At 26.8% G+C, this 13,151-nt stretch overlaps 1 protein-coding gene across 5 annotated transcripts in view; it reads right to left on the minus strand.

Annotated features, from left to right (window-relative positions):
- Window positions 1–13,151, minus strand: part of LOC127287470 (protein dead ringer) — a 125,018-nt gene that overhangs the window by 77,725 nt on the left and 34,142 nt on the right. For all 5 annotated transcript variants that reach the window (XM_051314414.1, XM_051314412.1, XM_051314413.1 and 2 more), the window contains exon 2: window positions 51–254. In XM_051314414.1, the coding sequence (XP_051170371.1) occupies window positions 51–254 (204 nt within the window). The remainder of the gene's footprint in view (window positions 1–50; window positions 255–13,151) is intronic.

Below are 13,151 nucleotides of genomic sequence, written 5' to 3' on the forward strand. Positions count from 1 at the left end.
TATATAAATAAATATTCTAAAAAAATATTCTAAATTTTACAAAAACTTACCTCCATTTTCAATTTCGACAAAAAATGTGGATGATGAGCATTCATGAGACTATTTAAATGAGACATTGGCGTTGGTGTACTAACAGGAATTGAACCAACTTCCTGTGAAGAATGATTGTTACCCTGAAGGGGTTGTTGTGGAAGTTCCTCACCACTTTCCTCATCCTGGAGATCTGGATCTGATAAATCTTCTTCTTGATGTGACTGCAAAAAAAAAAAAAAAACAATACACCATTAGAATTTCATCTCTAATTTTCAACAAAAAAAATCTTACCATTTTTAAAAGCAATTCATTATTATTAAACGATTAAAAAAAAAAAAAAAATACAATTACATGTGAACGGCCATTTTGTATAGAAAATTTATAGGTCGCTCGATAGGCGATTATCAACTCTCGAGTATAATTGTGTGGAAGGAGGACAGATATCAAGACATTAAACATTAATTAGGAAAATGGCGACTTGCTTATAACTTTTTTTTCCAAGAGATAAGTGTCGCCTTATCAAAAAAAAAAAAAAAAAAGAAAAAAAAATTGCATTATATTATTCTACGGATGTCATATAAGTGTAGTGTTTTATGACTGCAAAAAAAAGGCACATATTATTCAAATGCGCTAAAAAGGACAGAGAACATAACCTTGTTCAACGGAAACGCATTATTTTCGTCTAAAACTTTGCTCATATTTGCACAAAAATATATTATTATAACAAAAATAATCGTTGGGCAATTATATAGCTTTAATTTTTTTTTTTGTCCAAAGCAGTGGAAAAGAAAACCTTGTAAATCGCGCCAGTTTTCCATTGCGAATAATAATAATAATAATAATAATAATAATAATAATAGCTACAAATTAAGCTCGCTCATAAAATTCTATTTAAATTTGCATTGTAATTTTAATATTTAGTAATAATTTAATATTATCATTAATATTCAACCTTAACATCGGTTTTTTTATATATTGATGACAATTAGCATTTATATTAATTTTTTTTATAATTTATTTTATTTTTGTTAAATTTTGCCTGGATTTTTGATAATAAAAAATAGTTTTCAATTGTAAAAAATGAAAGTTATATTCTCACGCTCTTGTGTATAATAATTGAGCTATATCTATATAGAAATTACATCGTGAGACTGTCCGCTCACCTTTTACTGATAAAACCGTTAATGTGCCCTGTCATCCAACCTACATCCTTTTTTTTTTTTTATTTTTAAATTCTCCACTCTTTTTTTTTTTATGCATCGCCCGCATATTTATCATCCATTAATTTCTGTATTTCCGTCAAAAACATTTTTCGCACGGTAACTTGTTAATTATTTATTAGCATTTCTCGAAACTATTTAATATTATACTTTCAATATTTATTTTTTTTTCAACGGATATATCAAATGTGCGGGCAAAAATTAATTTTTTTTTAAAAAAATTTATTTGATAATTTGATAATTCGATGTTCACTGAAAACGAATCACGTCTCTTCCTTCATTTCAATAATTATATGGATGAATGTCGGGTGGCAACATCCGGACTAACAACTATTGTTCTCGAGGGTGTCAGACGAATGTAGGTGTCTAGATTGAGTTGAAGAAAAAATAAACCGGAGACAAAAATAAACCGAGAGGAAATTGACAGGTGAATAAAATAAAATCTAATTTAATAAAAAAAATAAAATAAATATTAAAATTAAAAAAATATCAAGTCATATTGTATCGATATATGTATTTTCTGATTAAAAATCAATAGATCTAGGGTTCGTTGGTATGAATTATATGAACTCAGGTAAGAGAGTGTCACCCCAAGCAAACAAGTGGGCGCGGCTTTTATCCTCCCCACGAGACTTTAAAGAAAATCATCACGCTTCCGGAGTTGAAAACCATTTATATTCCATTTATAGAAAAGGCATTTTTTCAACATGAAAATCGAAAGAAAAATTGAGAGTTGGAAAAAAATGGCAGAAAATATTATTTAAAAAAATTTTTTCTCATAATCACAAGTGGATGATAATGATTATTTTTCAAGTCTAATTATTTATCTTGTTTTCAAAAGGGAGGGGGGGGGAACCACCAATCTTCTTTGCATAATTTAGCAATAAAATAAAGGTGCAATTTGTATAAAAAAGCAATGTGACACACAAAGGACATTTGTCACTTTTTCCTCGTGACCTATCATTAGGAAACACCACCAGGTAAAATTAACACCCTGTGCAAACAAGAGGGAGTGGTCTCTGATGTTGAAAAAAAATCTCCAGACAGGCAGTTTTCAATCTTCAAAAAAAAAAAATCAAATTTAAATTTTATCACTCTTAATAATTGGAAATTTCAATTTTTACTAATTGTAAAAAAGACGGATAAAAAATGAAATTAAAAAAATTAATAAATAAAAGAAAATATTTGTAAAAAATAAAATAATTTTTTTATTAAAAAAAGAAAATATAAAAAAATTGGATAAAATTCCATTGTCAATAAATTTAATTTCATAGTTTCGTGTGTTTTGTTTTTCTCTCTCTCTCTCTTTTTTTTGCAAATTTCAATTTGTCCCCGAGGACAACAAAATATGTTGATTTTAAGCTTTACAAATGAGTACTTTTCAAAATATGGACCACCCTCATATACGAATTCTGTTAAATTTAGAATTATTCATTTTTCTTTTGACTCTCTCTCGTCTCACGCGCACTTCATCATCTGGGTTTGCGCGCCGCGGTCATATATCGCGAGCGCGCGCTTTTCATAGAATTTCACACGTTTATTTGAAAAACGATTACGTTCGAGTTTGAAGAAGTTCGTTAGCTGATTATACGATTTTTTTCTACCTCTTTTTTTTACACGTATACAATAAGCTTATCATTATAAACACATGTCTCGAGAAATCTGGGACAAAAAAAAAAAAAGAAACTCAACAATTATACAATATAAACATTTATATACACATTTAATATAAAAATATCAAATTAATGTCAAAAGTATTAAATTGATATAAAAATTTTTTTTTGATTAATTCGATACTTTTAAATTAAGCATGAATTTCACATAAAAAAGTAGTTCAAAATTTTTATTTTAACGAATTTTAATTTAGTTTCTAAAATTATTACTAAATTAATTAATTTCTAAATTTGTTAAATCTAATTCGTTTTTAGAATTTTTGTAGAATTAACATTTTTTTTTTCAAGACGGAAATTTTTTATTACAATTTCCAAGGAAAGCAAAAAGGGCTAAAATTCATCTATAATAGAGATGAAAACGATGTCCAGGTGTAAGATTTATCACCAACTCTATTCGATTGTTTTTATAGTTGCGCCTCAGCCGTAACAAAGCAAGACAAGACAGAAAACGCGTACCTTCTACATATGCATAATGTTCGGCTTATAAATCATCGCACTAACAGCTTCGGGCTCAATACAACGACTTTAAATCTTGCAATTATCGTCGTTTCTTTATAACTGAAACGAACAAATCTTTTCTCCTCTCAATATCGTTCAATCCCTTCTCTCTCTCTCTCTCTTTCTCGAGTAGAAAAAAAAAATTAACGATCCAAAACAAGGACAGTTTGTATTCGTGGAAAGGTGTTAAGAAACGCATTTATATATATATATATATATATATATATATATATATATATATATCTACCCATATTCTAGGTTTATGTTTATTCCAACATTGTTGCAATCCCAGACGTAATTCAATCATTGACATCAAAATTAAAGTCGATAACAAAACTTCAACTTCGAAAATCATGAAAATTTATTCTCCAACGTGATTTTTTTTATAAAGAAAAATTAGAAATCAACATTATTCAATAGATTTTCAATGTTCTAAGGAAAAAAAAAAATTGCTATTCACCTGACTTGTAATTATTATTTACAAACTAAAAACATAAAAGACCCTATACAATCTAGTTGTGTGTGTGATTTGCATGTTGCGTAAGATTTTTTTCAATTATAGTAGACAAGTCATTGTAATAAAGTTTTGAGGAATTTTTAAATTGCTTTTTTCATGATAATTATCATTTAAACAATTCTTCCACTCAAGTAGAACTATTCTTAGAAAAAAATAAATTCAAAAAAAAACCTCGATTTTGATTAATCGGTGACAATTTAAAAAAAAAAGAATACAAAAAAGAAAATTTTTTAATTGAGACAATATTTATGTTCCCGTATCGTTATTTTTCAATATTGGGAATTTTTTCCTTTATCGAATGAGAATTCAAAAAAGATTTTCCTTTGGTCTTCATTAATCATTGAATGATGGATAAGGTGAAAATCAAGTTCCTCTCTCTCTCTTTCTATCTAAAGCATCGGGGTTCTTTTTCCTTTTTTGCGGCTCGTGGGTGTCTATATGACAAACTACCAAAGAGGCCCCATAGTGCACAGAAGGTGGTCTCTCAAAACGACAAGAACACCATAATACCAAACGTATTATACGGCTGATTAATTCAAATCGATGTATATATTATCTCCCCACCAAAAACATTTTCGATTTCTATCTAAAAAAAAATTTACAAAGAAAGAAAACTTTTTACTAAACAAAGTGACAAGTATAAAAATAACAATTCTACAAGGAAAAAAATTTGCAAAAAAAAAAAATAAACTTTATCTGCTAAGAATTGCTAATGGTGTAAAAAAGATCATTACAATAATTACCTTGTAAAAATCTCGATTTTCAACACAATCTAATATATATAACAAAAGAAAGTTATCTACCTGGCACCACCTTTGACTATATAATATATTGTTTAAACAAGCAAAAAGCCACCCATTTAAAGACATTCTTATCGATTATGCGTTTGCATGTACATTATTATATACATATATATATACATCGATTGTCACCAATATAAAGTTTCCGATAACGTGAAATTTACATTTTCATTATAGGAAAAATTAATTTAATTTTTTGAAACAAGAATTTTATTCTTTTTGAAAGAAAAAGGATTTTAATTTTTTAAAGAGAGAAATATAAATCTTCGCTGAATTTGAAAAAAAAGAATTCATAATAAATTGTGAAATTTTATGAACTAAAAAGTAGAATTTAATTTTATGGTGTGAGAACTTGTCATAATTCTTCGTCATGAGTTTTGTGTGTATATATATATACATTGAAAGAAGAAATAAATAAACAGCCTTAGCTTCACCACTGAAATCTATTTATGAACGTCAAGAGATTGTATTTTAAAAAAGAGGGTGATGATAAAAACTATATAAAAAAAGGAAAGCCAGGAGAAAAACGAAAACATACAAAATTTTCTTATTTTGACATCTATGGGAAATAAAAATTTTCCTTTTTTTCTAATAACTAAATTCATTGTGTGAAAAGACAAAGATCAGTGTTTTCAATAATAAATATTCTCTCGTGTCATCGATTTGAAATTGAAAATGAAACACGTGCAAAAATTGATTTACTAGAAGCATTACTCTTGAGTAATTTGCGTTTATTGCAATCTCAGAATTTTTTTTTGAATTTATAACTCTGGGGAATTAATTTCATTTGCGCTGCTGTGATCTATAAGAGAAAAAAAAATTAATTAAAATGTATATTTAAATAAATTTCTACAATTATCATTAAAAAAAAAAAATACTAACAAAAAATTATTTTAAAAACTATTTTAAAAAAATTAGCAATAAATAATTATCAAAAAATACCCCTTGAAAATACTAGCAATTTCCAAATACGAAAAATACAAAAACTATTGCAATTTACAAATGCGAAAAAAAGAAAAAAGTATTTTTGTAAAAAAAGAAAAGAAATACAACAAAGTCATTTTTAATTCATAAAAAAAACCCTTGAAAATTTTTGTAATTTACAAATATGAAAAATACAAAAGTACTGCAATTTACAGATACGAAAAATACAAAAACACAAAAAGTATTTTTGCAAAAAATGATACAACAACGTAAATTTAAATTTATCAAAAAACACCCCTTGAATATTCTTGCAATTTTCAAATATGAAAAATACAAAAAGTATTGCAATTTCCAAATACGAAATATGTATACAAAAAGTATTGCAATTTCCAAATACGAAAAATACAAAAACTATTGCAATTTACAAATACGAAAAATAGAAAAAAATATTTTTGTAAAAAAAAAGAAAAGAAATACAACAAAGTAATTTTTAAGTCATAAAAAAAAACCCTTGAAAATTTTTGTAATTTACAAATATGAAAAATAAAAAAATACTACAATTTACAGATACAAAAAATACAAAAACACAAAAAGTATTTTTGCAAAAAAAATACAACAACGTAAATTTAAATTTATCAAAAAACACCCCTTGAATATTCTTGCAATTTTCAAATATGAAAAATACAAAAAGTATTGCAATTTCCAAATACGAAAATTACCAAAAGTATTGCAATTTCCAAATACGAAAATTACAAAAAGTATTGCAATTTCCAAATACGAAAATTACAAAAAGTATTGCAATTTCCAAATACGAAAAATACAAAAAGTATTTTTTGTAAAAAAAAAAAATGCAACAAAGTAAAATGATTTAATACCAAAAAAGCAACAATTTCGGTATGGAAAAATATTGATCCTCGCTTAAAGAAAGAAAACTTGTTATTTCAGCGATAAATTTTCATGAGCATTGGAATTTCGAGTGAATCAACTTTTATCGACACGTACAAGTAATATAATAAAGATGATAAAAAGAAGAAGAAAAAAAAGCACAAGTACCAACAACGTTCTGCATGGACCCCTGTTGTGTTCCCACGTATATATATAAACGACGATTCACAATGAGAGTGATGTGTACCAACCCTTGCAGTCACATAAAATAAATCTAGATTGTTCCAAGAGAGCCGTGTGTGTGTGTGTGTGGTTCCACATTGGAATTGAAATCGTTTAGCGCGGTCAGTCGATTTAGATTCAAAGATATTGCTCAAATATCGACCACTACTGAACCCATATTATTTATTTATTTTTTTTTCTCTCAAACCGTTACTGATTTATATTGAAGAGCTCTCATCTTGGCAGTTATAAATTTATTATCCTCTCTCTGAGCAATGGAATTGAGCCCATTATCGATGCCGTATATCATTTAATCAAATTCGATCGATATAAAAAAGATTTTTTTTCTGTTAAGAAATATTATACGCTCATTTTCGAAACGTGATTAATAAAATTTTTTTATCTTATTTCGTTAAAAAAAAAAAAAAAAAAACAATTGTTTAAATTTATTTATTTTTAGATTCTGGAAAAATTGTCCTTTTGCTAAAAAAAAAAAAAAAAAAAATGTTTTTGAGGAAAATCAAGGGGGAAAGAATATTTTAGTATCGTGTGTCGTTTTGGTAAACTGACAAAATATGTGTGTGAAGAGTCTTGAAATAATTCAAGAGAGAAGAGTCAGACACGTCAAACAATTTGAAATTTTTAAAAATACATTTTTGTAAATCGTCACTACGGTAAATGAAATTCTATATTCCCTATATACCCCCCCCCCCTAACACAAGAGGAGGAATTTGAACGAAATCAGTCTGTTGGATAGATACAAGAGAACGACCGCCAGCTGTTAACGATGCCTCACGTGTCTGCCAGATTCGAAGGAGAGATCGTCCTGGATGCGATTTATTTTTATAAAATCCACATACTCTCTCTCTTATGCAAGAATATCATATGTGTCTCGGCATGGGGCATTCATTTCCAGGAGAAATAATAAAATTCCAATTATAATTTTTAATCTAATTTTTCCATTTTTTTTACTACATAAATAATTCCAAAACGAAAAAACAAAAAACGATGAGGCCAAAAAGAAATTCACAAAATTGATTTTTAGGCTTTGAATTTTATAATTACGACGATAAAAAAAAAAAGGATTAACTCGGGGGAATTTGAAAAATCAAGATGCGACATGAGGCCCTCGCAGGAAGATCAAGTTCGAGGAAAAGAGGGCGCAATTTATTTATAACTGGTGTATATTTATATAAAGTAAATCGAGAAGATAGAGAGAGAGAGAGAAAAGGTAATGGTTAGATTTTTAGAGAGAGAGAGAGAGAGAGAGAGAGAGAGAGAGAGAGAGAAAAAGGAAGAAAGATGAACAGTGGCTGCTACGCCAGATTTAATTAATGACCCGCCGAGTTTGATCTGCCGCTACAAAGCCAAACTACCACAGCATCATATCGTCATAACCATTCGCCCACCATGTTCTCACATGGGATTGAGACTAGAGCGACGTGTGTTATTTCCGTCCAACATAGTATTTCGCTTTCAAAACTCCTGTCTCTGTGTCGCCCTCAAACTCTCCCTTTATACAAATTTTATTGTACAATTTTTTTTTTTTTTCTTTTTTTAATTCCAAAACCACAAAATTCAAACGAAGACAAATTATCCCAAATTTGTCCGATTCGTTTGTAGGTATATAAAGATACGAAAAAAAAAAAAAAATGTACAACTCTAACAATTATTTTCCTAGAAAATAACAATATTCAATAAAAATTGTATCGAAAAAAAAATTCACTACTAAAAATTATTTTATAAAAAAAACTGACAAATTTAACAGGAATGCATAAATAAATTCTTAAAAAATTTTGCCAAGGCAAAATTCAATAAAATTCATTAATTAGAATTTTTCTTTTAAAGAATTTTATGTTCTATAGAAATAATTATTTTTTATAGACGAATTTTCCAATTAAAATTTTGGCATATTTTCTTATAAAAATTTTTGGCTAACGAATTTTCTATTTCAAATTTCACAGATTTTCTTTTTATACAAATTTTTACATAACAAAATTTTTGAGTTTTGATTCGAATTTTTAAATGACAGAAATTCTGATTCAACGAATTTTAATTTGTCTGAATATTAATTTGTCCGAATTTTTATTTCTACGTATTTTTTTTTTTTTTTTGTACGAATTTGTAAGAAGCCAAATTTTCATTTGTCCAAAAATACAAATATCCGAACAAACAATTGTAAAATAAAAATTCTACCAAACAAAAATTCGGTATAGCTTAAAATTTTCTTATGTAAAAATTCGTATAGAAAAAAATTCTATCAAATTTTAATTCGAAAATTGGTCTAAAAAATAATTATTATTTTTAATAAAATACTTTAAAATAAAAATTAAATCATAATTCTAAAAAAAATTAATTGTCAGCTCCTATTCATTGCGTATCATTTAACAAAAATGAAAAAAAAAAACAAATAAAATGTTATTTCAAATAAAATAGTTTATACATTGTTGCGAGAGAGCATTATTTTTTTTTAAATAAATAACATAATGGAAAGAGTGGATTATAGTAATAAAAGATAATTATTTGCACGAATGTACAATTATCTGCAATTTAACATCATTTTTCTCTCTCTCTCTCTCTCACTGTTGGTCAAGACAAATGGCCAAGAAATGAATTGAAGAAAGGCGTCATGATGGATCTTGTTAGTCGTCAACCTGAACCCGCGATTATATATATATATATACATATTTGTATATATATATTTCTCGAACTTGACCGATATAGGTCCATGCATCATCAATTTATCCTAAGCAATGTTGACTGATGATTTAATCGCGATAATAAATAGGACAAGTGTCTGTGGCTCTTGTACATCTTCTATTTCTGCCAATTTTATAAATAAAATTCACTAAAACACAAATCATCACTGTCAAATCCGCGCAAATTATTAATGCTACAAGTATTTTTTTTCTTCTAAAATTTCAATAATATATTATTTATTTTCAGCAATATAATTTTCGAGAGAATTATTTAATTCAATTAAATTCCATATTTTATTTAATATTAATTATTAATAGAAATATTAATTAATATTATAAATAAGTAAATTGTAATTTAAGGTATATAATAAAAATAAATTATCTAATTATATTCATTATGTAATGAAATTATTTAAGTAAATTTATTTAAATGTGTATGTAATTAAATTAAATCATTGGCAACGACTCAGAGGAATAATAACAATAATGTGCAAAATGTTGATCTTATAACGCACGGTGTTCAAAATTCAAGAAAGCGTGGGAGGTGAAAGATATTGTTAGAACTTGGGGCTGTCTTATATGCATCTGAGAAAGAGGGGGGGGGTGGGGGTGGAAGCCCCTTGCTAATGGGGTTTTAATGACGGCCAGCTGTCCGTCCGTCACACAGTTTTAGAAAACTATTTCGTACTCTCGTATCACTACTATATCTCATCGAGATACACACAGATTTCGTGAAATCAGCCCTTTTTTTTTTGCAATCATTGATCAAAAAAAAAAAAAAAAAAGAAAAAAATCTGATACTTTTAATAATTAATCATATGTCGAGTAAAAATTCTCTCTCGAGTTGAAGAGGAGAAAAAAAAAGTAACTTAATTCGAATTTATAAGGCTCTTATAGGACAGATTAATTACTATGCCTTTTATATTCTCAAAAAAAAAAAAAAATAAAAACAGATTAATAATTGTCATAATTTCGAAAAATTAATGATAAAGCACTAGTTTAGAATATTATTTCCGAACGTATAAAAATAAATAAATTATTTTAATTAATTAAAAGAATTTTGTAAGAATAAAAATAAATTCACGAATTTTTTGAAAATAATTTTTTGAAAAACAAAATTATTTTCGTCCAAAGCGAAATAAAATTCAATTTATATTACTAATAAATAATACTTTTTTTCAACATCTTCGGTAAAATTGTAACTCCCTTCAAAAATATATCAAAGAAAAAAAAATTCAAATTTTCTTAAAAGAGAAAAATTTTCTAAAGAAAAATCAAGATGAAAATCGCGACACAAAAAAAAGAAAAAAGAATTTTTGTCTCGTGTCGAGGGGATTGACATTCACATACACAGAAAGAGAGAGATTTCGCGTTCGGTGAAGCATTTTTAAGGGGGAGATTATAGGAAGCATACAGCGAGAAGAGAAAGAAGAAAAAAAAGAGGAAGGTAGGTTAAAGCGTGATTTTATGGCCCATTAACCTATACCCCGTTTGTGAACTGTTTTGCGACAAGGAAAACTCACCACACGAAATCAGTGTTATTTTTTTTTGTATGTTGGATTTAATATACAACTTTGTTTCAAAAAATAAATAAATAAAAGGCACAATCTCTGTTTCTTAAGGCAGGCTTATAACCGAGTTTTGCCTCTCTATACAATGAATATTATAAAAATACTGTTTTTAGTGCCCTGGAAAATATTGTATGTGTGTGTGTGTGGTTAAACTCACCGGACATGAATAGCCGTAAACAGCTGATTACTCAAAAACGAGCATTCTTATCTTTATGAGTATTTCGTCCTTTGAATGAAAATTATATACAAGAGAATTATGCATTCACAACAGAGGTATAATATTGTTTTTTTTTTTTTTTTAAACCAATTTTTAACTATATATTAAAATATATTTTATAGACACACTTTTTATGATTATCGTTATAGAAAGAAAAATTTAGATTTTAAAACCAAATCGAAAGTCAAATATTCTTCAATATTATAAACAAGTAAATAAACTTTTTTTTCAACTCAATAAAAAAAATTTGATTTACATTCGTTTTTGTTTCATTTTAAGATATAAAAAAATAAACCAAATAAAATAATCTAAAGGAAAGAAAAAAAAAAGTTCTTTATTTACTAAACAATAAACAGAACTATACTAGAAATTATGAATGTAAAAATTTTTTTATCTACAATTAAGATTATTTTTTATTATATTTAAGAATACAAATTTAATTACCCTGTGAAATCTTTTCTAATACAAGAAGTCTCGAAAAGTTCAAAAGTGCGATAGATATATATATATAGACCGTATCGAAATCTTTCTCTGATTATTATTTATCTTTGGAATGTATTTGACTTTCAACAAATTAGAATAAATCGATAACAAATTAAAATAAATCAATGCGTTCGATTTTATAACAAAATAAAATATACTATTTTCCAACACGAATCGTCTTGAATAATTTATTCCAACTCTCTTTCTTTTCCCTCCAAGAATAGAAACGAAATCTACTTTCAACTCTCTATATAAAGAATTAGTAAAAATTTTAAATGTGATTTTTTTCTACATTACTTTTTTTTATGAATTAAATTTTACTAAATCGACAGTAAATTTTTTTTTTAATATTAATTAGTTAACTTTGAATTAGTGATTCACATTTTGCTTTTAAATTATAAATTTTACTAAATCGATAGTAAATTTTAAAAGCAAAAAACGAGTCATTGAAATTAGTTAAAAATTTTTACTAAATCAGATTTAGAGAGTAAATATAGAAACAATTTTTATATAATTATTTTTCCTGCGTTCTTTTTTTTCAAAATAATGAAACACTATTCAAGGACTTTCAATGGTTTATACTATAAAACGGAGCAATATGATGATGAAATAAATATAAATGCTGGTATTTTTCAATAAATAATATAAATAATAAGTTTCTTTAGAATGTACAGAGGAGACGCGAATCACGAGACATATTCCTTTCACCTGAAATTTATGAGTCTACGTCAAATGATATAGTCTTTGTAGTTGACACGTTCCGGCAGGCAAGGCACGATTCAATCGTTAAATTAAATTAAGAAACTGGCTCATTGCGCGCTCGCCAAAAATTGTCCCAACAATTTAAACAAAATTTAATTTTCAAATGTTTACATATAATTATTATTTACAAATAACAAAATGATTTTCAATCAACTGCAACTAAAATTAAAGAAGTTTGAAAATATTACCAAAAAAAAAATTAAAAATTTAGTAAGAAAAATATATTTTTAAATTTTAATTTGAATAAAATAAAATTTGAAAATAGAAAAATATGCATTTTTGTGAAATAAAAGATTATTTGTTCTATGAAGCATAATCGGATGGTATAAGGATTTATGCATGAATGTGTTAAATCCTTGAATAAGCATTTCGTGATGAAGGATCGACCTATGGGATACACAAGCGGAAAAGCCCAAGGATTGGAAAAATTTTTGATGGTCGTTTTGAAATAAGAAACAAACATCTGCCGACCACATGATCGATTCTTTCTCTCTCTCTCTCTTTTTCCTTCATTCTCACTTTTAAAGATTTTAACTCTCCTTTAAAGATAAGCCGAAACTGATTTTTCATTCGAGAAAAATGTCAACTTCCTAGAAATAGTTAACGACCAATTGATGATGATTTCGATCTTCGACCCCCGAAAAAAT

The sequence above is a fragment of the Leptopilina boulardi genome, unplaced genomic scaffold, assembly GCF_019393585.1.
Source record: "Leptopilina boulardi isolate dan_hultmark-lab unplaced genomic scaffold, ZJU_Lbou_2.1 LbouV2_370, whole genome shotgun sequence".
Lineage (NCBI taxonomy): Eukaryota > Metazoa > Arthropoda > Insecta > Hymenoptera > Figitidae > Leptopilina > Leptopilina boulardi.